Raw genomic sequence first — 22503 nt, forward strand, 5'->3', positions numbered from 1 at the left:
ATTGGTTGGGTTTTTTGGTAAGGAGCTTGTAATTTGATTAGGAAGAAATATATCCAATTAGTCAATAAATGTATGTTAAACACCCTGTTTGACCCCAACTCCTATCATCCAGCTGAGAAAGCAAGACTTTACACGGAATGGAAATACTGGGTAGCAAGAGATGAAACAGAAACTCAATGTAGTTCAGGCAAGAAAATGACAAAATGAACATGTATATGTATATATATATATATAAATTTAAGGTAGTATGGCATGCTGATTAGGTTAGTTCCTGGACACAAAGAAGCTAAGAGAGTAGGACAGAGAAACGGGAGACTTCTCTTCCTGAAGAAGGTGACCACTGAAGCTCCATCACTCAGGGCCTGGAGCACAGTGGAGAAGTCTTAAAAAGCTGGGTGAAATGGGGCCATGAAGAGGATTGGATGGAAGCTAGGGGCATGAGAGTGAGTAATGTCTAGTCCTGTGATCCACAACTTATTTATGTATTTTTTAATTGTTTTATTAGGGGCTCATATAACTCTTCTCACAATCCATACATACATCAATTGTGTAAAGCACATTTGTACATTCATTGCCCTCATCATTCTCAAAACATTTGCTCTCCACTTAAGCCCCTGGCATCAGCTCCTCATTTTGTCCCCTCTCTTCCCTGCTGCCCCTTCCCTCATGAACCCTTGATAATTTATAAATTATTATTTTGTCATATCTTGCCCTGTCAGACATCTCCCTTGACCCACTTTTCTGTTGTCAGTCCCCCAGGGAGGAGGTCACACGTAGATCCTTGTAATCGGTTCCCCCTTTCCAACCCACCCTCCGTCCACCCTCCCAGTATCGCCACTCTCACCACTGGTCCTGAAGGGATCATCTGCCCTGGATTCCCTGTGTACCAGTGTACATCCTCTGGTCTAGCCAGACTTGCAAGGTAGAATTGGGATCATGATAGTGGGGGGAGAGGGGAGAAGAAGCATTTAGGAACTAGAGAAAAGTTGTATTTTTCATTGTTGCTACATTGCACCCTGACTGCCTTGTTTCCTCCCCAAGACCCTTCTGTAAGGGGATGTCCTGTGTCCTACAAATGGGCTTTGGGTCTCCACTCCGCACTGCCCCCCCCCATTCACTATGATAAGATTTTTTGTTCCAGTGATGCCTGATCCCTGATTCCTTCGGCACCTCGTGATTGCACAGGCTGGTGTGCTTCTTCCATGTGGGGTTTGTTACTTCTGAGCTAGATGACAGCTTGTTTACCTTCAAGCCTTTAAGACCCCAGATGCTATATCTTTTGATAGTCAGGCACCATCAGCTTTCTTTGCCACATTTACTTATGCACCCATTTGTCTTCAGCAATTGTATCATGGAGGTGGGCACATAATAATATGATTTTTTGTTCTTTGATGCCTGATATCTGATCCCATCAACACCTCGTGATCACACGGGCTGGTGTGCTTCTTCCATGTGGGCTTTGTTGCTTCTGAGCTAGATGGCCGCTTGTTCACCTTCAAGCCTTTAAGACCCCAGATGCTATATCTTTTGATAGCCATCTGCTTTCTTCACCACATTTGCTTATTCACTTGCTTTTTCTTCAGCAGTTGTGTCGGGAAGGTGAGCATCATAGAATGCCAATTTATTTCATTTTTTTCCCTCCCTCCCTCCCTTTTTTTTTTTCATAGAATGCCAATTTAATAGAATAAAAAGTATTCTTGAATTGAGGGAGTACTTGAGTGGAGGCCCAATGTCCTTCTGCTACCTTAATACTAAACCTATAAATATATGCACATAGATCTAGTTCCCCATCCTCATATATAAATATGTTTGCATATGTACATACCTTTATTTAGACCTTTATAAATGCCCTTTGCCTCCCAGCTCTTTCCTGTATTTCCTTTGACTTTCCTCCTGTCCCATTATCATGCTCAGTCCCCACCAGGGTTTCAGCAATTCCTCTTGGTTACATTACCCTTGATCATGCCCTAGCAGGCCTCCCACACCCTCCTCACCACTGATTTGGATCACTTGTTGTCCTTGTCCCTGGGTTTGTTAACATTACTTCCTTTCCCCCCACCTCCCCCTCTCCCATGTCCCCCCAGAACTGTTAGTCCTGTTGTTTTCTCCTCCAGATTGTTCATCCATCCTATTGTATTTAGACAGACCTGCAGAGATAATAACATGCACAAAAACAAGACAGAGCAAAACCAAGCAACAATATACAACAGAACAACAACAATAACAAACCAATGACAACAAAACAAAACACACAAGAAAGAAAAGCTTGTAGTTCAAGCACTGTTTGTTGGCCTTTAGGAGTGTTTTCCAGTCCAGTCTGTTGGGGCACCACACCCTGACCCCAAAGTCCACCTTCAGCATTCCCTGGGGACCTCACCACTCCATTCCCTTGCTGTTCCATTGTACCCCCTTAATGTTTTGCCTCGGTGTGGCGGGATCCGATCAGGTGCAATTCCCACACTGTGTCTCTGGGGTTGTCCCCTATAGGGCTATGGCTCAGTGAGGGATGTCATGTGTCATAGTGGGGCCTGCCATGTGGTCCTTTCTGTCAACTCACTGCTCTAATTGGGAGCATCGTCCTCACGGCCTGGTGGACCTGGATGGGCTCCACTCTTTCCTCCTCCCCCTTCATCTGCTCCCGTGTGCTCTGATCAGATATGTCCCTCTCCCGGTACTGCAGATTCAATGCTGACCTTTGAAATAAATTCTTCTGGGGTTATTTATTTGTTCAAGCAAGAACTTTCTATTGTGAAGTGTCTAAGGTCACAGAGCAGATGGTCAGCTTTCCATTCCACAGTTCATACACCTGCTGTCCCATTCCATTCAGTGCAATCCCATCCCTGCAACAGCGCGCATCCCGCTTCCTCCCTGTGTTCTCTGTGTCCCTCCCTCCTCCTTTCCTAACCCTGCTGAACTTTGTCCTGGGGTGAATGCTGGCCTCTTGACCTCATGTGGTTGATGGTTCTGAGGCGTGGGTGCCTGACTGGTGCAATCGCGCCCCTTACAGATCGGTCTCTTGTTTGGTTGAAAACTGAGCCATGGGGTGCGTTTAGTTCCAGACTGGAATTGTGACTAAGGGACATGGCCTCGGAGGCTTCCCAGTCTTCATCAATCAGCACTCTGTGCAGAGAGGTCAAGTGTCTCATGAGGGAGATGCAACTCACGCATGAGAAGCTGTACAAACACTTCCATCGAACCTAGTAAAGGAACACAGCTGCGAAGCACACTCAGTCTGAGATCTGCAAGAACCGGAAGGAAATGAGTTGCATTGGGGCAGCTTCTCAGTGGAGAGATACTGGATTCAGGCTGTAGATAAAAAGCCCTCGCTGTGAATCAGCTCTTTCCAGTGGATTAAAGTCTATTCCGGGCTCCCTCTCTTGCCAGGACGGCTCTCGTCAAGCACAGTCCAATCTGACCTTTTTGTCAATCCTGAAAGAACCTTACCAGGAATTGGCTTTCATGCGGCCTAAAGACATCTCCAGTAAGCTCCCTAAATTGATCAGTCTCATCCGCATCATCTGGGTCAACTCTCCCCATTACAACACGCGGGAGCGACTGACCTCCCTCTTCCGCAAGGTGCGTGTGGGCAGAGGGTTGGAGAGGATGGCCAATTTGACCTCAGATTTCTTTCTTTCTTTTTATAGCAGAGGTTAGAATTTGTTTAGCAGAATATCTGTAAGAAGGGAGAGAGGCCCCTGCCTCACAGGAGGCGGGGCGGGGCTGGGCTTTGTTTCCAGAGGGCAAGAGCTCAGGTGGGAAGACAGATTTTGAGAAGGGTTGATAAGAGTATCAAGAGGGAGGCAGGGAGATGGACACCCAGTCTGAACTGTCCAGAGGAGGACACTTTTTCTCATTTCTAAAAATGAATGTTGAAATGAGGCAGTGAGTGTGGAGAGGGAGAGGTTGATTTAGGCAGGGAAACTGGATCTTGTGGGTCGAGGGCTGGTGCATTTTATCTGGGGTCTCCAGGGCAGAGGGGGAGAGGGCAGAGCTGAACTGTTGCATGCAGAATCAAGGGCTACCTCATTGTCCAAATCGTTGGAGACCTGGTGGAGGGTGGGCTATTACATTGGGCTGCTAACCGCAAGTTTGGCAGGCCAAGCCCCCAGCCACTCTGTGGGACGGGAAAGTGAGGCTTTCTAATCCCGTGCATATTTAAAGCCTCAGACACACATGGCAGGGGAGGTGGGTGGGGTGGGGGGGAGTACTGTTCTGGGCTGTAGGGTCCCTGTGGGTCAGAATCATAGCAGTGAGTTTGGTTTTGAATAGGACGAGGAGGTCAGAGTTAATGGAGATGGTGACAGGAGTCGAGCAGCGTCCCAGCAGGCAGAGTACTGGCTGTTTCACGGAGATTCTGAGACTGGGCTGGGTAGAAATAACACATGGTTTGCATCCACAGATGAGCAATGAGATCATCCGCTTATGCTGCCATGCCATCTCCCTGGACCGAATCTTTGAGGGCTACGTCACTTCCAGCAAGGAGGATCTCCTAGGCTGCATTTCCTGTTGTCATGCCTGGAAAGATCACTACCTGCGGGCGGTGCAGATGCATACTCAGTAAGCCATGGGGCCAGAGAGCCTTCCCATTCCTGACGGGGGAGAGGCTTCTTGACGCCTTTCTTTTTTCCCTTTTACACTTGCAGATGATACTTTCCTAGCTCTAGACATCCCCACATTGGGCCCAGTCCTCTCTCTGGACGCATGGTCTAACTCTAGAACCTTCTACTGATACCAGGAGCCCGTCCTGCTCTTTGCCTCCTACTTGGCCCCAAGTGCAAAGTTGTATTACGTTCAAACCTAGAACTTAAATGTTGATGCCTCCTCCCTGGCTCTCCTCCCCTTGTGTGTCTTTCCCCAGCGCTCAGGGAAACCTCCTCGGGCTTCATTTTCTAAGACCCCTAAACCCTGGGCGCCCAGATCTGCTTTGCACAATCAGCGGATACCCAGTGTTCCGTGTTCTGATTGAGTTCATCTTGCTCATCATGCAGGTTCTCCAGCCGGGGCTGGGTCCTAGACCAGTCCAGCATATTCGCTCAAGTGGACGCCTTTGTGCAGCGCTGCAAGGACCTCATTGAGGTGGGAAGACTGGCAGGGACAGGGAAGAAAAGCCAACAGCAGGCCTCCCCTGCCTCGAGTCCCCATCTAGGAACTAAACATAGACCTTACCCCTTTGCCACTCGGGGTTTTTTCCTTTTAGATTTTTGCCTGTTGTCACTGCCCTCCTATCTCATTTGTCACCCAAGTTCATCCCAGTAACCTCCCGCATCTGGTTGGCCCTCTCTAGGTTTTAGACATCTTAGGCTAAACCAGTGAGCTCAGGACTTTCAAGTTCCGAAGGGCAAGCGAGAGTCCTCATGCAGAGTTCTTTTTAGGTATGTGACTGTCAGTACCACTTTGCCCGATGGGAGGATGGCAAGCAAGGCCCCCTCCCTTGCTTCTTCGGTGCCCAGGGCCCACAGATAACACGGAACTTGCTGGAGATCGAGGACATCTTTCACAGAAATCTGCACATGCTTCGAGCAGTTCGAGGGGGCATCCTGGATGTCAAGAACACGTCTTGGCATGAAGATTACAACAAGTAAGAGAAGTGGCGGGGGGAAGGAGGGAGGACCGGGGAGGGAGGAGGAAAATGAGGAGCTGATGCCAGGGGCTTACGTGGAGACCAAATGTTTTGAGAATGGTGCGGGTAACAAATGTGCAAATGTGCTTTATACAATTAATGTATGTATGGATTGTAGTAAGAGTTGTATGAGCCCCCAGTAAAATGATTTTTAAAAATTGCAAGAGAAGCAGGGGGTCGGGTGGGAGGCAGAAAGGCACAGGGTGGAGTGCCATGGACACTATCAGGTATGGGATGGGGCAGGGGCAGGGGAGAGTGAAAGACAGGGAAGTGGCTGGTCTTATGAAGACTTACTACGGCAGATTCTCAACGTTCAAATTCTCGTCACATACCAGCCTGTGCCTCAGTTTTTCCTCCTTTATAAAATGAGGCGAGGAGATTGGCTCCTTAACACTTGTATCTCCGAAGATGCCAATGGAGTAATAGAATGCCTAAAAGAAAACAAAAAGAGACGCGATTTTGAATTAGTAATGCATGTTAGTTTAAAAAGATAACCCAAACCTCCATAAATAAAGTGAGGTTCGTAATAGAATCCACCACATTGCATTGCTCTGAGGATTACATGAACCAACACGTGGGAAACCCTCCAAGTGTCTGTCTCCTGGGAAGCCCGTGGAGAAGAGCGGCACAATCTGTGAAGAAATAACTTGTGATTTGATCGGGGTTTACTTATCAGATCATCATTTTTGCTTTAGACAACTTAATCTATCAAACCTCCCAAGACGTGCCTGGTTTCCTCCCCTCCCTTTTATTCCCGCATCTCTCTTCCCTTCCCCTTCCTCCAAAGTAAGACTTGTGTGCCTTTGAGCTTGTCTCTTCCCTTTCCCAGCCTTCCCACCCCACCCTTTGTAGCCTTCACATTCTGTTTCTTTCGGCATGGAAACCTCTTCCTGATTTTTTAGAACAGTGGTCTCATGCAAGATTTGTCCTTTTGTATTGGACCCACCTCGTCAGCATAACTGAAAAACTCACTGCCATGCAGCCAATTCTGACTCATTGCAGCCCGGCAGGACAGAGTTAGAACTGTCCCCGTGAGTTTCCAAGACCGTCACTTATTACAGGAGTAGAGAGCTGCGTCTTTCTCCCCTGGAGGAACTGGTGGTTTCTGACCGCTGACCTTGCACTTAGCATAAGGTGACCAGACATCCCGCTTTTGGTGGGACAGTCCTGATTTTTAGCAATGTGTCCCGCGGCCTGCGGCGTTTTAACAAAGCCCCGATTTTTGCAAAGAATGCACAACAAGCTAGGGTATGCGGTTTTTGGCTGCCATGTGGCTATTTCGCCAGGATGAGTTTTATCAATGGTGTCCCGTGTTACCAATGTTAAAATGTGGTCACCTTAATTAGCAGCCGGCCCTGTGACCCACCACACCGTCATCTTTCACTCGCTGTCATGTCCTCCCCATGCATCGGTGTCATGGAATGTTTCAGTTTTGTCATGATCCTTTAGTGAGGAGGAGTGTCCCCCTGAACACACATGTATCTTATGTTCTCAGGGGGTGGTGAAGGCACTCCCACTTTAATAGACTTCTCTATTGGCACAGATTCCGCTCTGGGATCAAGGACCTGGAGGTGATGACCCAGAATTTGATCACGTCAGCCTTCGAGCTAGTGCGAGACGTGGAGCACGGACTGCTGCTGCTGGACACTTTCCACAGACTGGCAACCCGGGAGGTGCCACTTGCCCAGCTGCTCCTTCACCCCTTGGGTCTCTTATGTTCCCTTTATTCCACCCCCGGCCCCCCAGTGCTTCCAGACACCATCTGACCTCCACCTATGCTTCTGCAGATGGTCTCTGTCGCCAAGGCCTCTTCTCTTCCTGTTTCCCCAGTCTCGTGACCCCTCTTGGATGTTGGTTCCCATAGCTTTCTTCTGGGACGAGGTAGTGCAGGGAATTGGCGGGAGCAGCATCCTCAGGCCTTGCGCCTCTCCCACAGGCTATAAATCGAACGTATGACAAGAAGGCGGTGGACCTCTACATGCTGTTCAACAGTGAGCTGGCTCTTGTGAACCGCGAGGTGAACAAGAAGTGGCCCTTTGTGGAGTCCTACATGGCCCAGTACTCGGGGCAAGCATACTGGCTCCGGATCCTTCGCCGTCGCCTCGACAGGGTCATGAATGTAAGTGTCCAGGCACTACCAGAGCGAGTCCTCCCTGGTTTGCAGGCTGCGCCCTGTGCTGGGGCGATGACAAGCCACCGAGGACTCCCCTACAAGTGTGGCCAACACACAGTTTGGCGCCTCAGATGTTAAACTTGTGTCTGGCTCTAATCGACTTGCTGATTCCAAAAAGGGCTCTGGTGTTCTCCTATCAGCCCTGGTGTTCTCCTATCAGCCCTGCTGTTTTCCTATCAGCCCTGGTGTTCTCCTATCAGCCCTGCTGTTCTCCTATCAGCCCTGCTGTTCTCCTATCAACCCTGCTGTTCTCCTATCAGCCCTGCTGTTCTCCTATCAGCCCTGCTGTTCTCCTATCAGCCCTGCTGTTCTCCTATCAGCCCTGGTGTTCTCCTATCAGCCCTGGTGTTCTCCTATCAGCCCTGGTGTTTCTCCTATCAGCCCTGGTGTTCTCCTATCAGCCCTGGTGTTCTCCTATCAGCCCTGCTGTTCTCCTATCAGCCCTGCTGTTCTCCTATCAGCCCTGCTGTTCTCCTATCAGCCCTGCTGTTCTATCAACCCTGCTGTTCTCCTATCAGCCCTGGTGTTCTCCTATCAGCCCTGGTGTTCTCCTATCAGCCCTGCTGTTCTCCTATCAGCCCTGGTGTTCTCCTATCAGCCCTGCTGTTCTCCTATCAGCCCTGCTGTTCTCCTATCAACCCTGCTGTTCTCCTTTCAGCCCTGCTCTTCTCCTATCAGCCCTGGTGTTCTCCTATCAGCCCTGCTGTTCTCCTATCAACCCTGGTGTTCTCCTACCAGCCCTGCTGTTCTCCTATCAACCCTGCTGTTCTCCTATCAGCCCTGCTGTTCTCCTATCAGCCTTGGTGTTCTCCTATCAGCCCTGGTGTTCTCCTATCAGCCCTGCTGTTCTCCTATCAGCCCTGGTGTTCTCCTATCAGCCCTGCTGTTCTCCTATCAGCCCTGCTGTTCTCCTATCAACCCTGCTGTTCTCCTTTCAGCCCTGCTCTTCTCCTATCAACCCTGCTGTTCTCCTATCAGCCCTGGTGTTCTCCTATCAGCCCTGCTGTTCTCCTATCAGCCCTGCTGTTCTCCTATCAGCCCTGGTGTTCTCTTATCAGCCCTGCTGTTCTCCTATCAACCCTGGTGTTCTCCTATCAGCCCTGCTGTTCTCCTATCAACCCTGGTGTTCTCCTACCAGCCCTGCTGTTCTCCTATCAACCCTGCTGTTCTCCTATCAGCCCTGCTGTTCTCCTATCAGCCTTGGTGTTCTCCTATCAGCCCTGGTGTTCTCCTATCAGCCCTGCTGTTCTCCTATCAGCCCTGGTGTTCTCCTATCAGCCCTGCTGTTCTCCTATCAGCCCTGCTGTTCTCCTATCAACCCTGCTGTTCTCCTTTCAGCCCTGCTCTTCTCCTATCAACCCTGCTGTTCTCCTATCAGCCCTGGTGTTCTCCTATCAGCCCTGCTGTTCTCCTATCAGCCCTGCTGTTCTCCTATCAGCCCTGGTGTTCTCTTATCAGCCCTGCTGTTCTCCTATCAACCCTGGTGTTCTCCTATCAGCCCTGCTGTTCTCCTATCAGCCCTGCTGTTCTCCTATCAACTCTGCTGTTCTCCTATCAGCCCTGCTGTTCTCCTATCAGCCCTGGTGTTCTCTTATCAGCCCTGCTGTTCTCCTATCAACCCTGGTGTTCTCCTATCAGCCCTGCTGTTCTCCTATCAACCCTGGTGTTCTCCTACCAGCCCTGCTGTTCTCCTATCAACCCTGCTGTTCTCCTATCAGCCCTGCTGTTCTCCTATCAGCCTTGGTGTTCTCCTATCAGCCCTGGTGTTCTCCTATCAGCCCTGCTGTTCTCCTATCAGCCCTGGTGTTCTCCTATCAGCCCTGCTGTTCTCCTATCAGCCCTGCTGTTCTCCTATCAACCCTGCTGTTCTCCTTTCAGCCCTGCTCTTCTCCTATCAACCCTGCTGTTCTCCTATCAGCCCTGGTGTTCTCCTATCAGCCCTGCTGTTCTCCTATCAGCCCTGCTGTTCTCCTATCAGCCCTGGTGTTCTCTTATCAGCCCTGCTGTTCTCCTATCAACCCTGGTGTTCTCCTATCAGCCCTGCTGTTCTCCTATCAGCCCTGCTGTTCTCCTATCAACTCTGCTGTTCTCCTATCAGCCCTGCTGTTCTCCTATCAACCCTGCTGTTCTCCTATCAGCCCTGCTGTTCTCCTATCAGCCCTGGTGTTCTCCTATCAACCCTGCTGTTCTCCTATCAGCCCTGCTGTTCTCCTATCAGCCCTGCTGTTCTCCTATCAGCCCTGCTGTTCTCCTATCAACTCTGCTGTTCTCCTATCAGCCCTGCTGTTCTCCTATCAACCCTGCTGTTCTCCTATCAGCCCTGCTGTTCTCCTATCAGCCCTGGTGTTCTCCTATCAACCCTGCTGTTCTCCTATCAGCCCTGGTGTTCTCCTATCAGCCCTGCTGTTCTCCTATCAGCCCTGCTGTTCTCCTATCAACCCTGGTGTTCTCCTATCAGCCCTGCTGTTCTCCTATCCACCCTGCTGTTCTCCTATCAGCCCTGCTGTTCTCCTATCAGCCCTGGTGTTCTCCTATCAGCCCTGCTGTTCTCCTATCCACCCTGGTGTTCTCCTATCAACCCTGCTGTTCTCCTATCAGCCCTGCTGTTCTCCTATCAGCCCTGGTGTTCTCCTATCAGCCCTGCTGTTCTCCTATCCACCCTGGTGTTCTCCTATCAGCCCTGCTGTTCTCCTATCAGCCCTGCTGTTCTCCTATCAGCCCTGGTGTTCTCCTATCAGCCCTGCTGTTCTCCTATCAGCCCTGCTGTTCTCCTATCAGCCCTGGTGTTCTCCTATCAGCCCTGGTGTTTCTCCTATCAGCCCTGGTGTTCTCCTATCAGCCCTGCTGTTCTCCTATCAGCCCTGCTGTTCTCCTATCAGCCCTGCTGTTCTCCTATCAGCCCTGCTGTTCTCCTATCAGCCCTGCTGTTCTCCTATCAGCCCTGGTGTTCTCCTATCAGCCCTGCTGTTCTCCTATCAACCCTGGTGTTCTCCTATCAGCCCTGCTGTTCTCCTATCAGCCCTGCTGTTCTCCTATCAGCCCTGGTGTTCTCCTATCAGCCCTGGTGTTCTCCTATCAGCCCTGCTGTTCTCCTATCAGCCCTGGTGTTTTAGATGCAGAACATATGTCTTACACCACTCTGCTCCCTCATAAAAAATCAGGCTATTGCGATGCACTATTAGCTGGCCTGAGACAGAGGAAGTGCACACTGGCTTTATTTAGTTTGTGTTGTACTAAATGTCTAGGTCAAGTTATACTCCATATCAATGATCGCTCCTAATCCAAAGACAGATCTGACCAGTGCAAAGTACACGAACTTGGAATTTCCCCCAATATCACTTTGCCTTTATGAGGACCCCACTATCAGACAGTTCCCTTTGCTAGCTCACAAAAGGGCCTCTATGGGGGACAAGGACCAAGATGGAATCTTGCTTTTAATAGTGACCCTCTTGCACCCGTCACCTCCTGTTACTTACTTTGCACGGCAATCCTCTGACCCCATCTTGAGCTGAATTTTTGTGCTTCTCTCTCTTCTTCTTTTTCTTTCTTTCTTTAAAAAAAATCATTTTATTGGGGGCTCCTACAGATCTCATCGCAACTCATACACCATCCATTTTGCCTTTGTACATGCGTTGCCGTCATCGTTTTCAAAATATTTTCTTTCTTTTTTTTAAAGATCATTTTATTGGGACCCTTACAACTCTCTTTTTTAATTAAATACTTTTATTGGGGGTTCTTACATCTCTTATCACAATCCATACATTCATCCAGGGTGTCAAGCACATTTGCACATATGCCGCCATCATCATTTTCAAAGCATTCTGTTCCCACTTGAGCCCCTGATGTCAGCTCCTCATTTCTTTCCTCTCCCTCCCTCCCTCACGAACCCTTGATACCTTATATATTATTGTTTCCATATTTCACATCGTCCTCCGTCAGCCCTCACGTTCTTTTCTGTTGTTCGTCCCCCTGGGAGGGGGTTCTAGTGACTTGTTCCTCAGTGTGCCTGTGTGTGTGTGTGTGTGTGTGTGTGTGTGTGTGTGTGTGTGTTTCCAGGAGAGGGCAGCTGGAGGGGATGTGGCAAGCAAGCTCTGCCCATCTTCGGTTCTTTCCCCCCAGTGTCTCTCTAGTGCTCACTTCCTGCCCCATATTGGCACCGGAGAGGAGAGCATACACACCTATCAGCAGCTGGTTCAGGCCATTGATGAACTGGTTAGAAAAACCTTCCAAGACTGGACATCAACGCTGGACAAGGACAGCATTCACCGACTGGATACTCCGTTGTTACGCATCAGCCAGGAGAAGCCCGGCATGCTGGATGTCAACTTTGACAAGTACAAGCCCTAACCCTGCTCCTGTCTCCTTCCTTGTGCTGCCTCTCGTCCACAGTGCTCCCAGGAGCCTGATTCCCATATCTTGGTCCCTCTCTCCATTCTTTTCCCTGATTCATTCTTTCTCATTCACTCTTTTTTTTTTTACAAAACAAAACAAAAAGAACATCATTTTAATCCAATCTAATTCATTATGTATTTGAAAATGTTTTCATATTTAAATTTGTTTCCAGGAATTCACCAAAAATGGAAATCAGGTACCTAAGGAGGTTTGCTTTTGTTTTAAAACCGTTTTATTGGTACCCCCTTATTCTTCCTTATGCTTTAATATATTTGCGATCACTCCTCAATTTGAATGACACGAGAGAAAGTGAGAACAATTGCTGCTAAAGTCCCAGTTCGTGCACAGATTCATTCTGAGCAAAATGTGGTCAAACCTGTCCCCACAGTCAGCGATGGCTGCAGACAAGTTTTGTTAGTAACACACTGATGTTAGATGTCTTCCCAGAAAAGCCCAACTCGAGTGGCTTCCAAGGAGCTCTTGTGGGCCAGTTCAGTTCAAGGCAGAGCCGTCAGCTCAGAGTATAGCAGCTGTCTGCTGGGATTCCAACAGGGCAGTCTTCGTAGATTCTCTTGAAAGACACAGGGTGATCTGGGGCATATCTTAAGAAGAAGGTTTTAGAAAAGTGAAAGCTGCATTGGTGAGAAAAAGGCCACAGAAGTTGTTCAGAAGAATGCTTTGTGTTTCCCATCACGACAGTGTACCTACTCATTCTGTGGGGGTGGCCAGGGCTGGCCTGCGAGAAGCTCAATGGGAAACGGTCCTCCATTCACCCTGTGACCCTGATCTTGCTCCTGCAGATTTCTCTTTGTTTCCAAAGCTCCAAGAATATTTTGAAGGAACACAGTTTAAGTCTCTCAAAGATGTCAAGCTGCCGCTTTGATGTGATATAAATTGAGGAGTGCAGAATTCTTTGTGTGTGGGCGTGGATGGGTCAGAGAGACAGAAACACCACCTTCAGAAGTGTATAGATCTAGAGGGAGGAGATGGTGAGCGATGTAGCACTACGGTTTTGATAGTTTAATAAAGGTTTCCATGATATTTGGTAGCAATACTTTTTGACTAAGCCTAAACAAACAAACGAAAAATTGATGAAAAGACCCTGCTAACTAACTGGGATCTCCTGGATGGTGCTGCTGATGGAAAGGCTTGAGTCCACCCAGAGGTGCCTTGGAAGAAAGGTCTGGTGACCTACTTCTAACACATCAGCAACGGACACCTCTGTGGAGTACAATTACACTCCTGCACACTTGACATTGCTTGGATGGTGTGTTAGTTCGGGTAGACTAGAGAAACAAATTCATAGACACTCATATGTGTGTAAGAGAGAACTTTATATCAAAGAGCAAGTGTACATTAAGAAAACATTCCGTGGGTGGTTGGGCGGGGTGTGGGTGTGTGTGTGTGTGCAAATGAGCTGACACCAAAGGCTCAAGTAGAAAGAAAAGTTTTGAAAATGATTTTGGTAACATATGTACAAGTGTGCTGACACAATGGAAGTATGTGTGGGTTGTGATAAGAGCTCCCAGATTTAATGATTAAATAAATAAAGATAAAATTAGTTAAAAAAATAAAATAAAAGACAACATCCCAGCCTAGTCCAGATCAAGCCCCTAAGTTGGATATTACCCCATATGTTGCTACTAGTCCATAAATTCCTCTTTAGACTCATGCAGCCATGGAATGACGCCGAGTAGAGCAGATCACAGGCCAATGGGTAGAAAGTCTTGTGGATCTAGTGGCGGTGGAAGCATTTCAGCACTGGCAGGGGTCTCCATGTGGATCCTGCAACTCCAGGGCTCTGGCTGCCCTCAGCATAGCTCCGTGTGGCTTGTCAACAGGAACGTTTCATAGGTAGTGAGTGTATCTGGCCTCTAATGAGCTATTTACCTCCTTAGCACCTCCAAATGAGGTCATCAAGCTGTGACTTGATTGACAGGCAAGACTCTACCCCTTCATAAGTTGACAGGTGATTGTGTGACTACCACAGATGGCAACTGGTGCTGGTGATAGCCCACGAAACCAATGACGGTTAGGCATTCTGCCACTAATGCCATGAAACTGCCATCTGGTCAGTCCGACTCAGTGACCCTTTAGGACAGGCTGGAACTGCCCTGTGAGTTTCTGAGCTTGTAACTGCTTACAGAATAGAAAGCCTCGTCTTTCTACCATGGAGCAGCGGGTTTTGAACTGCCAACCCTGTGGTTAACAGCCCAATGTATAACCACTGCACCACCAGGGCTCCTTAGATAGCTATGGTCCACGGCGGGAGTCTTCTTGAGATTTGATGAGGCTGTGAGTCACACCCTCCCCTACAGCTTTTTAATGGTGACGTTCCCATATCGAATGAGCTGAAATATAACGAATTCTTAATTCACTTATTCCGCAAATGTACAGTGAGCACCTCCCATCCAAGGAACCGAGACAGGCACAGGGGATGATGGAATGGCGAGGCTGTCCTTTGTCAGGATCGGCTGCTTCTGGAGCAGCCCCTCCTTTCTCCTTGGGATGTGGAAGAGGAAACACAAAGCCTCAACTACTTAAAGGGCTCTGTTTGCAGAGACAGTTTTCTCCTAACCAGAAGGAAATCACTTCCATTTGGTTGGGTTTGATTCCTGATTTCAGCTAGGCCCTGCCACGAGAGTTACTCCCCAAACTCCGAGACTATGACTGCTAGTGATGGCTGCAACTCGTCAAAAGTGGACGGGCTGGGCCACAAAAGACCTATGTGGCCACTGGTTTATCTTCAGGCCTGAGAAACAACAAAATCCACATGGAAGAAGCACACCAGCTTGTCCCGACTCGATCACTGAAGACAAAGCGGGTGCATAAGCAAATGTGGTGAAGAAAGCTGATGGTGCCCGGCTATCAAAAGATACAGCATCTGGGGTCTTAAAGACTTGAAGATAAACAAGCAGCCTCCTAGCTGAGAAATAACAAAGCCCACATAGAAAAAGCACACCAGCCTTTAAGATCACAAGGCATCAAAGGGATCAGGTATCAGGCATCAAAGACAAAAAAAAAAAAATACAGCATTGTGAATGAGAGGGAGAGCGAAGTGAATGAGGAGACCCAGGGCCCACCTGTGGGAAATTGGACATCCCTTGCAGATATTAGCTCCTCATTTCTTTCCTCCCCCCTACTATCATGATCCCAATTCTACCTTACAAATCCAGCTGCACTGGAGGATGCACATTGGTACAGAGAGGAACTGGAAACACAGGTAATCCAGGGCAGATGACCCCTTCAGGACCAGTGGTGAGAGTGGCCATACCGGGAGGGTGGAGGGAAGGTGAGGTAGAAGGGGGAACAGATTACAAGGATCTACATATAACCTACTCCCTGCGGGATGGACCATAGGAAAGTGGGTGAAGGAAGACGTCGGACAGTGTAAGATAAGACAAAATAATAATAATTTATAAGTTATCAAGGGTTCATGGGGGAGGTTGGGAGCTGGGAGGGAGGGGGAAAATGAGCTGATACCAAGGGTTCGAGTAGAAAGCAAATGTTTTGAGAATGATGATGGCAACAAATACACCAATGTGCTTGACACAATGGATGGATGTATGGAATGTGATAAGAGTTGTACGAGCCCCCAATAAAATGATTTAAAAAAAGAAAAAGAAAAGACCTATGTGAAGGCGTGGGGCTTCGAGGACAGAAGAGACTGCGTGTGCCCTGGGCAGCTGAAGGTGACCTCATTAAGGGAGGTGACAAATTATGGTTGAGGAAGGAAACAAAAGAGCCCAGGGGTGAAGGCATGAGTGAGAGGACAGGCATGTTAGAAACCACACAGATCAGGAAGCAGTGGAGGAGCCATGTCCAGATAGTGAGGGAAGAGGCTGAAAGTAAGGCTTTAGTCATTAGAGGTGCTGGTGACCAGTTTTTGTAGGCCTCATGGTTTTGTGACGTTTTGCTTAAAGGAGCCAAGCAGGACCATTCTAAAGTGTCCTCATGTAGCTTGGTGAACCCAGGATTTTATTTTAATTTTTAAAATAAATAATCTTATTGGGGCTTGTACAACTCTTACCACAATCCATGCATCCATCCATTGTGTCAAGCACACTTGTGCATTTGTTACCATCATCATTCTCAAAACATTTGCTTTCTACTTGAGCCCTTGGTATCAGCTCATTTTCCCCCTCCCTCCTTGTTTCCCCCTCCCTCGTGAACCCTTGATAATTTATAAATTATTTTGTCCTATCTTACATTGTCCGACGTCTTCCTTCACCCATTTTTCTGTTGTCCATCCTCCAGGGATGAGGTTATATGTAGATCCTTGTAATCGTTTCCCCTTTCCACCCACCCTCCCGGTATCACCACTCTCAGAACTGGTCCTGAAGGGATCATCCATCCTGGATTCTCTGTGTTTGCAGTTTCTATCTGTCCCAGTGTACATCCTGTGGTCTAGCCACATTTGTAAGGTAGAATTGGGATCATGATAGTGTGTGTGTGTGTGTGTGTGTGTGTGTGTGTAAGTATTTGGAAAATTGTAAGTTTCATCGTTACTACACTACACCCTGACTGACTAATTTCCTCCCTGCGACCCTTCTGTAAGGGGATGTAAGGGGATAGGTTTGGGTCCCCAATCTGCACCCCCTCTCATTCACAATGATTTGATTATTTGTTCTTTGATGCCTGATACCTGATTCCCTTGACACCTTGTGATCACACAGGCTGGTGTGCTTCTTCCATGTGGGCTTTGTTGCTTCAGAGTTATATGGCCGCTTATTTACTGATTTGAAATATTTTTTGTAAACTTTTTCCCCCCTGTTCCATTGAGTTGGTGAGTTATTTATTTATTTAATAAAAGATCATTTTATTGGGGCCTCTTATAACAACAATGCATACATCAATTGTATCAAGCATATTTTGTTCATATGTTGTCATCATTTTCTAAACATTTACTTTCTGTTTGAACCCTTGGTATCAGCTCCTCTTTTTCCCTCCCTTCCCCCTCCCACCCTTATGACCCCTCGATAAATTATAAATTATTATTTTCATATCTTACACCGACCGCTATTTCCCTTCCCCCAGGGTTTCTGTTGTTTGTCCCCCTGGGAAGGTATGTAGTTATATGTCAATCATTGCCATTGGTTGGTTCCCCCTTCCTTCTTTCCTCTCCCCTCCTTCCTTTTCCCCTCCTGGTATTTGGTATCACTATTCCCATTCCTGTTCCTGGATTCGTGTTTTGTGAGCTCTTATCTCTTCTCTGTACCTGTGTACATGCTCTGGTCTAGGCGCAGTGAAAGGCAGGACTAAGATCATGATAGTGGGAGGTGGTGATGAGGAATCCTCAAGGAACCAGAGGAATATGGTGTGTTTCATCAGTGCTGTACTGTGCCCGGGTGACTCATCCTTTTCTTGTGACCCTCCTGTGAGGGATTGTCCCATTGTCTACAGATGGGTTTGGGGTCTCTGCTCCAACACCCCTCGTTCTCAACAATATGAGTCTTCTCAGGTCTGTTACCTGATCCTGTGGACACCTCATGATCATACAGGCTGGCGTGCTTCTTCCATGTGGGCTTATTGCTTCTTTGCTAGATGGCTGCTCATTTAATTTCAAGCCCTTAAGACCCCAGATCCTATATCTTTTGATAGCTGGACACCATCAGCTTTCTTTATCACATTTGCTTATGCACTATATTGTCTTCAGCGATTGTGTCAGAGGGTGAGCATCACAGAATGCCAAGTTGTTTGAACAAAGTGTTCTTGTGTTGATAGTGGAATTCTGTCGACTATCAGTGTATTGCCATATAAATATATGTACATAGGACATACCTCTTTTTATGAATTAATATAGTTACATAAGTGCATACTTATGTTTATACCTCTATCCATGACTTTGCTTCCTAGATCTTTCCTCTGTTTCCTTTTACCTTCCTGCCCCATCATCATGGTCGCCCTTCCAGTTCTGCTTGCCTTTTAAATGCCACTTTAATCTTTACTGAGTATTTTTAAATCACAAAAGTAGTGAATGCTTATTTTTTAAAGGATACAGAATTCCATAAAGCAAAAAATGAAGATCCCACTGTAGCTCAGTTCCTTAGAGATAACCATGATTATCAGGTAATCAAAACTATACCATGGACACATAAAACTGTAAATGGTGTTTTGTAACTTCCTTTTTTAAAGGTTAACAACGTGTGTGGGCGATTTCCCACTCTGTACAGAATTAATTATTTTTTAGCGCTCATACTATTCCATTGTATAGCTGTCCTATGGTTAAATTAAACCGGTATCCACCGGTATTCACGTTTCTGAATACTGCATTCTGGAGAATTTACACTAGACTTCGTGCATCTTGCTCCTTTCCTTCTCCTGGTTGACCAGTTGCCTCTAAGTTGGCTCTGCCGCTTAGAGACCCAGTGTGGGTCCAAGGAGCTGTGGCTCCGTCTGGTTTTCAATAGCTGATTGTTCACAAGTCCACCTCCCAGGCTTCCTCCGGAGGCAAATTGGAGCCTCCAGTCATTTGGTTCACAGCCAAGTGGGTTAATCGTTTGGAGCGCCCAAGGATTCCCCTCTCACTACCCCAGGTGCGCAGGGCAGAACTGCGCGGGCCGCAGAGTTGTCAAGGCTGTGACCTTTGGGATCTAGGTTGCCCTCCATCCCGCTGCTGAGGCTGCTCCGTCGTTTGGCGCCCCCTCGCGGCCAGGAGGCGCCCGCGTCTCGAGAGGCGGCGAGGTTGCGCGCGTCCCCGTGGCTCAGTGCTTACGCACGGGGCGTGGCCCAAAGTTTTCCAGTGGTACGGCCTCGTTCCAGCTGCTCTGTGAGCGGCAGGCTTGATGCTTGTTAAGGTCACTTTGAGCCAAATATTTGTGGCCCGAGTTTATCAGAACCGCAAATACCTATGAAAATCGGTTTCCTTTTGTGGTTTGTGATAAAACGTCCTCCATGAAGTCAATAATTATTTATTGACTTACTAATGGATTACTTAATAATAGACGGGGGTGGGGAAAACACGGTCCCAGTGAAGGGTTTTGAAGTTTGGGCTCATCAAGTCACTAAAGCTTCAGCTGCTCCAGAATTTGTAAACACCCTCAGCAGGGGCCTGGTTAGTATTGTGAAGAAGCATCCCTGTGGAATGTCCTGATTGTCCTTGGAATTGCCGGCCTCTCTGAGTTCTGAGAGCCTTCCAGCGCCTAATAGCATCCCACATGGGGCTTTGGTGTCCGTATCCACCCTGTCCCCCAGATATTTGAACTCTGAAATCCAAATGGACTTTTATCACGTTTACCCCCAGACCAGCTTCACAGAGAACACTTAACTGCCAACACATTCCAGATGTTGTCTGCACCTTGGCTGACCGGTTGCGTTATCAGTCTGGTTAGAGTAAATTCTTCTGTGTAGTGAAATTTCCCCGGAGCAGAATGGGGACGCTGATGAGTGTTTGTTTTCTTAGCTTCTAGGGCTTTCTCTGCCCTCCTTACTCCCCAGCAGTCATATAGCACTCTCTCCACTGGATTCTTTCTCATGGGACTTTTAGCACTTGCCTACTTTCACTGTCCTACCTCTCCGGCTGGACCGCTTGTTTGAGGCAAACCCACTGCCCTCAAGTCTGTTCCAGCTCCTGACCCTTCAGGACTGCTCCATAGGGAACCCAACGCTGCAGATCTTTCCGGAAGCAGATGTGCCCCGATGGTGATCCAACTGCTGAGCAGCCCAATGTTTCAACCGCGGCAGCACCAGGATCTATAAACCTTTGTGAGATACCGGTTTTTTTTTTTTGAGATACCGTTTTTTAAATAGTGTTATTGACATATAATTCATGTATCACACAATTCAGCAGTTCCATCATTGAGCTGTGCTTTTAAATTTTTACAAAACTAATTTGTTTTATAAAAATCCTGTTTGTCAATACAGTAAAATTTGCATTCTAAAAATGTATTGGTAAACTTCTGGCCAAAACATTGTTCCTCAGAGGATTTTTTTTTTTAAGCTCACTATGAGGAAAGTATTATCTGAGCAACAATTTAAATTTGATCTTTTGCCTACACATTATTTTGAAAATCTTGTCAGGCTGAGAAAATGAAATCTTTTGATGCAATGTGGGGATACCGAGTGGGCTGGCTGGCCCCCAGTGTTTTTATAAGCAGGGACAAAGTGGAGGCCTCCAGTCTGAAGAACATGTGTGTTTATCCTACTAGAAATGTCGCCATCTTCGCACTCTTCCACCCTCCCAGGATATCTCAAACACAGTTTTGATTAGAACAATATCCAGTGTTTATCTTATTACAATTCTGGTAGTATTGTTTACTGCTTATGTGAGGTTTTGTTCTTTTGGGAATCAATTGTCTGGCGGTTTTTGTTAGCACACTGTTCACTGTCATGAATTCTTCCCAACCAGCCAACCCCACTTCCCTCACTATCGGACACACCAGATATATTCTCAGTTTTATGTCTTTCTTTATTAAAAAATGTTTTATTGGCATATAATTTATAAGTCATGCAATTCAGTAGCTCAACCATCTTAAGAGGAGCTGTGCGATCATCAGCCCAATCAATGTTAGAGTTTCGTGTTTTCTGAGAAGCTCTTCCAGGAGCTCCTGTTTGGTCAGGGAGAGGACCTCCCACACAGATGTGCTTTACAGAATTGATGTATGTAATACTAAAGTTCACACTAAAAACAGAAAGAAAATGTACCCCACGGGAGAGGGAGAGGCGGGGGTAAGGAGGTGATGCTGACCAACCCAGGGACAGGGGAGCAATAAGTGATCCTAAATCAGTGGCAAGGAGGGTGTGAGAGGCCTGGTAGGGTTTCAGCAAGGGCAGTGTAACCAAGAGAAATTACTGAAACCCAAATGAAGGCTGAGCATGATACTGGGACAAGAGGAAAGTAAACGGAAATAGAGGAGCGAACTAGGTGACAAAGGATATTTTGTTTTAATCATTTTATTAGGGGCTCATACAACTTATCACAATCCATACATACATCAATTGTGTAAATCTCATTTGTACATTCATTGCCCTCATCATTCTCAAAACATTTGCGCTCCACCTAAGCCCCTGGTATCAGCTCATTTTTTCCCCTCCCTTTCCGCTCCCCCTTCCCTCATGAACCCTTGATAATTTATAAATTATTACTTAGTCATATCTTGCCCTGTCTGACATCTCCCTTCACCCACTTTTCTGTTGTCAGTCCCCCATGGAGGAGGTCACAGGTAGATCCTTGTAATCGGTTCCCCCTTTCCAACACACCCTCCCTCTACCCTCCCAGTATCGCCACTCTCACCACTGGTCCTGAAGGGATCATCCGCTCTGGATTCCTTGTGTTTCTGGTTCCTATCTGTACCAGTGTACATCCTCTGATCTAGCCAGACTTGCAAGGTAGAATTGGGATCATGATAGTGGGGGGTGGGGGGGAGAGCATTTAGGAAGTAGAGGAAAGTTGCATTTTTCATTGTTGATACATCGCACCCTGACCGGCTCATCTCTTCCCCAAGACACCTCTGCAAGGGGATCTCCTACAAATGGGCTTTGAGTCTCCACTCTGTACTCCCTTCCTTCATTCACTATGGTAAGAGTTTTTGTTCTGATGATGCCTGATACCCGATCCCTTCAACACCTCGTGATCGCACAGACTGATGTGCTTCTTCCATGTGGGGTTTGTTGCTTCTGAGCTAGATGGCCTCTTGTTTATCTTCAAGCCTTTATGATCCCAGACACTGTTATTTTTTGATAGCCGGGCACCATCAGCATTCGTTGCTACATTTTGCTTATGTACTCATTTGTCTTCAGCGATCGTATCAGGGAGGTAAGCACACAGTGATATGATTTATTGTTTTTTGATGCCTGATAACTGATCCCTTCAGCATCTCATGATCACACAGGCTGATTTGCTTCTTCCATGTGGGCTTTGTTGCTTTTGAGCTAGATGGCCGCTTGTTTACCTTCAAGCCTTTAAGACCCCAGGCGCTATGTCTTTTGATAGTCGGGGCACCATCAGCTTTCTTCACCACATTTGCTTATTCACCTGCTTTGTCTTCAGTGGTTGGGTCAGGAAGGTGAGCATCATAGAAAGCCAATTTAATAGAAGAAAGTATTCTTGCATTGAGGGAGTACTTGAGTGGAGGCCCAATGTCCTTCTGCTACCTTAATACTAAACCTATAAATGTATGCACATAGATCTATTTCCCCATCCTCAGATATAAATATATTTGCATATGTAAATGTATTTATCTAGACCTCTGTAAATGCCTTTTGCTTCCCAGCTCTTTCCTCTATCTCCCTTGACTTTCCTCCTGTCCCACTATCATGCTCAGTCCCCACCAGGGTTTCAGCAATTCCTCTTGGTTACATTACCCTTGATCATGCCCTA

At 47.3% G+C, this 22503-nt stretch overlaps 1 protein-coding gene across 1 annotated transcript in view; it reads left to right on the forward strand.

Moving 5' to 3' along the window:
- The window catches only part of DNAH2 (dynein axonemal heavy chain 2), a 140333-nt gene that overhangs the window by 21704 nt on the left and 96126 nt on the right, over positions 1–22503 (forward strand). The window contains exons 6-10 of the mRNA XM_075559566.1: positions 3385–3576; positions 5373–5578; positions 7164–7293; positions 7557–7739; positions 11913–12127. Of these exons, the coding sequence (XP_075415681.1) occupies positions 3385–3576; positions 5373–5578; positions 7164–7293; positions 7557–7739; positions 11913–12127 (926 nt within the window). The remainder of the gene's footprint in view (positions 1–3384; positions 3577–5372; positions 5579–7163; positions 7294–7556; positions 7740–11912; positions 12128–22503) is intronic.

Source organism: Tenrec ecaudatus, chromosome 10, assembly GCF_050624435.1.
Source record: "Tenrec ecaudatus isolate mTenEca1 chromosome 10, mTenEca1.hap1, whole genome shotgun sequence".
Classification (NCBI taxonomy): Eukaryota; Metazoa; Chordata; class Mammalia; order Afrosoricida; family Tenrecidae; genus Tenrec; species Tenrec ecaudatus.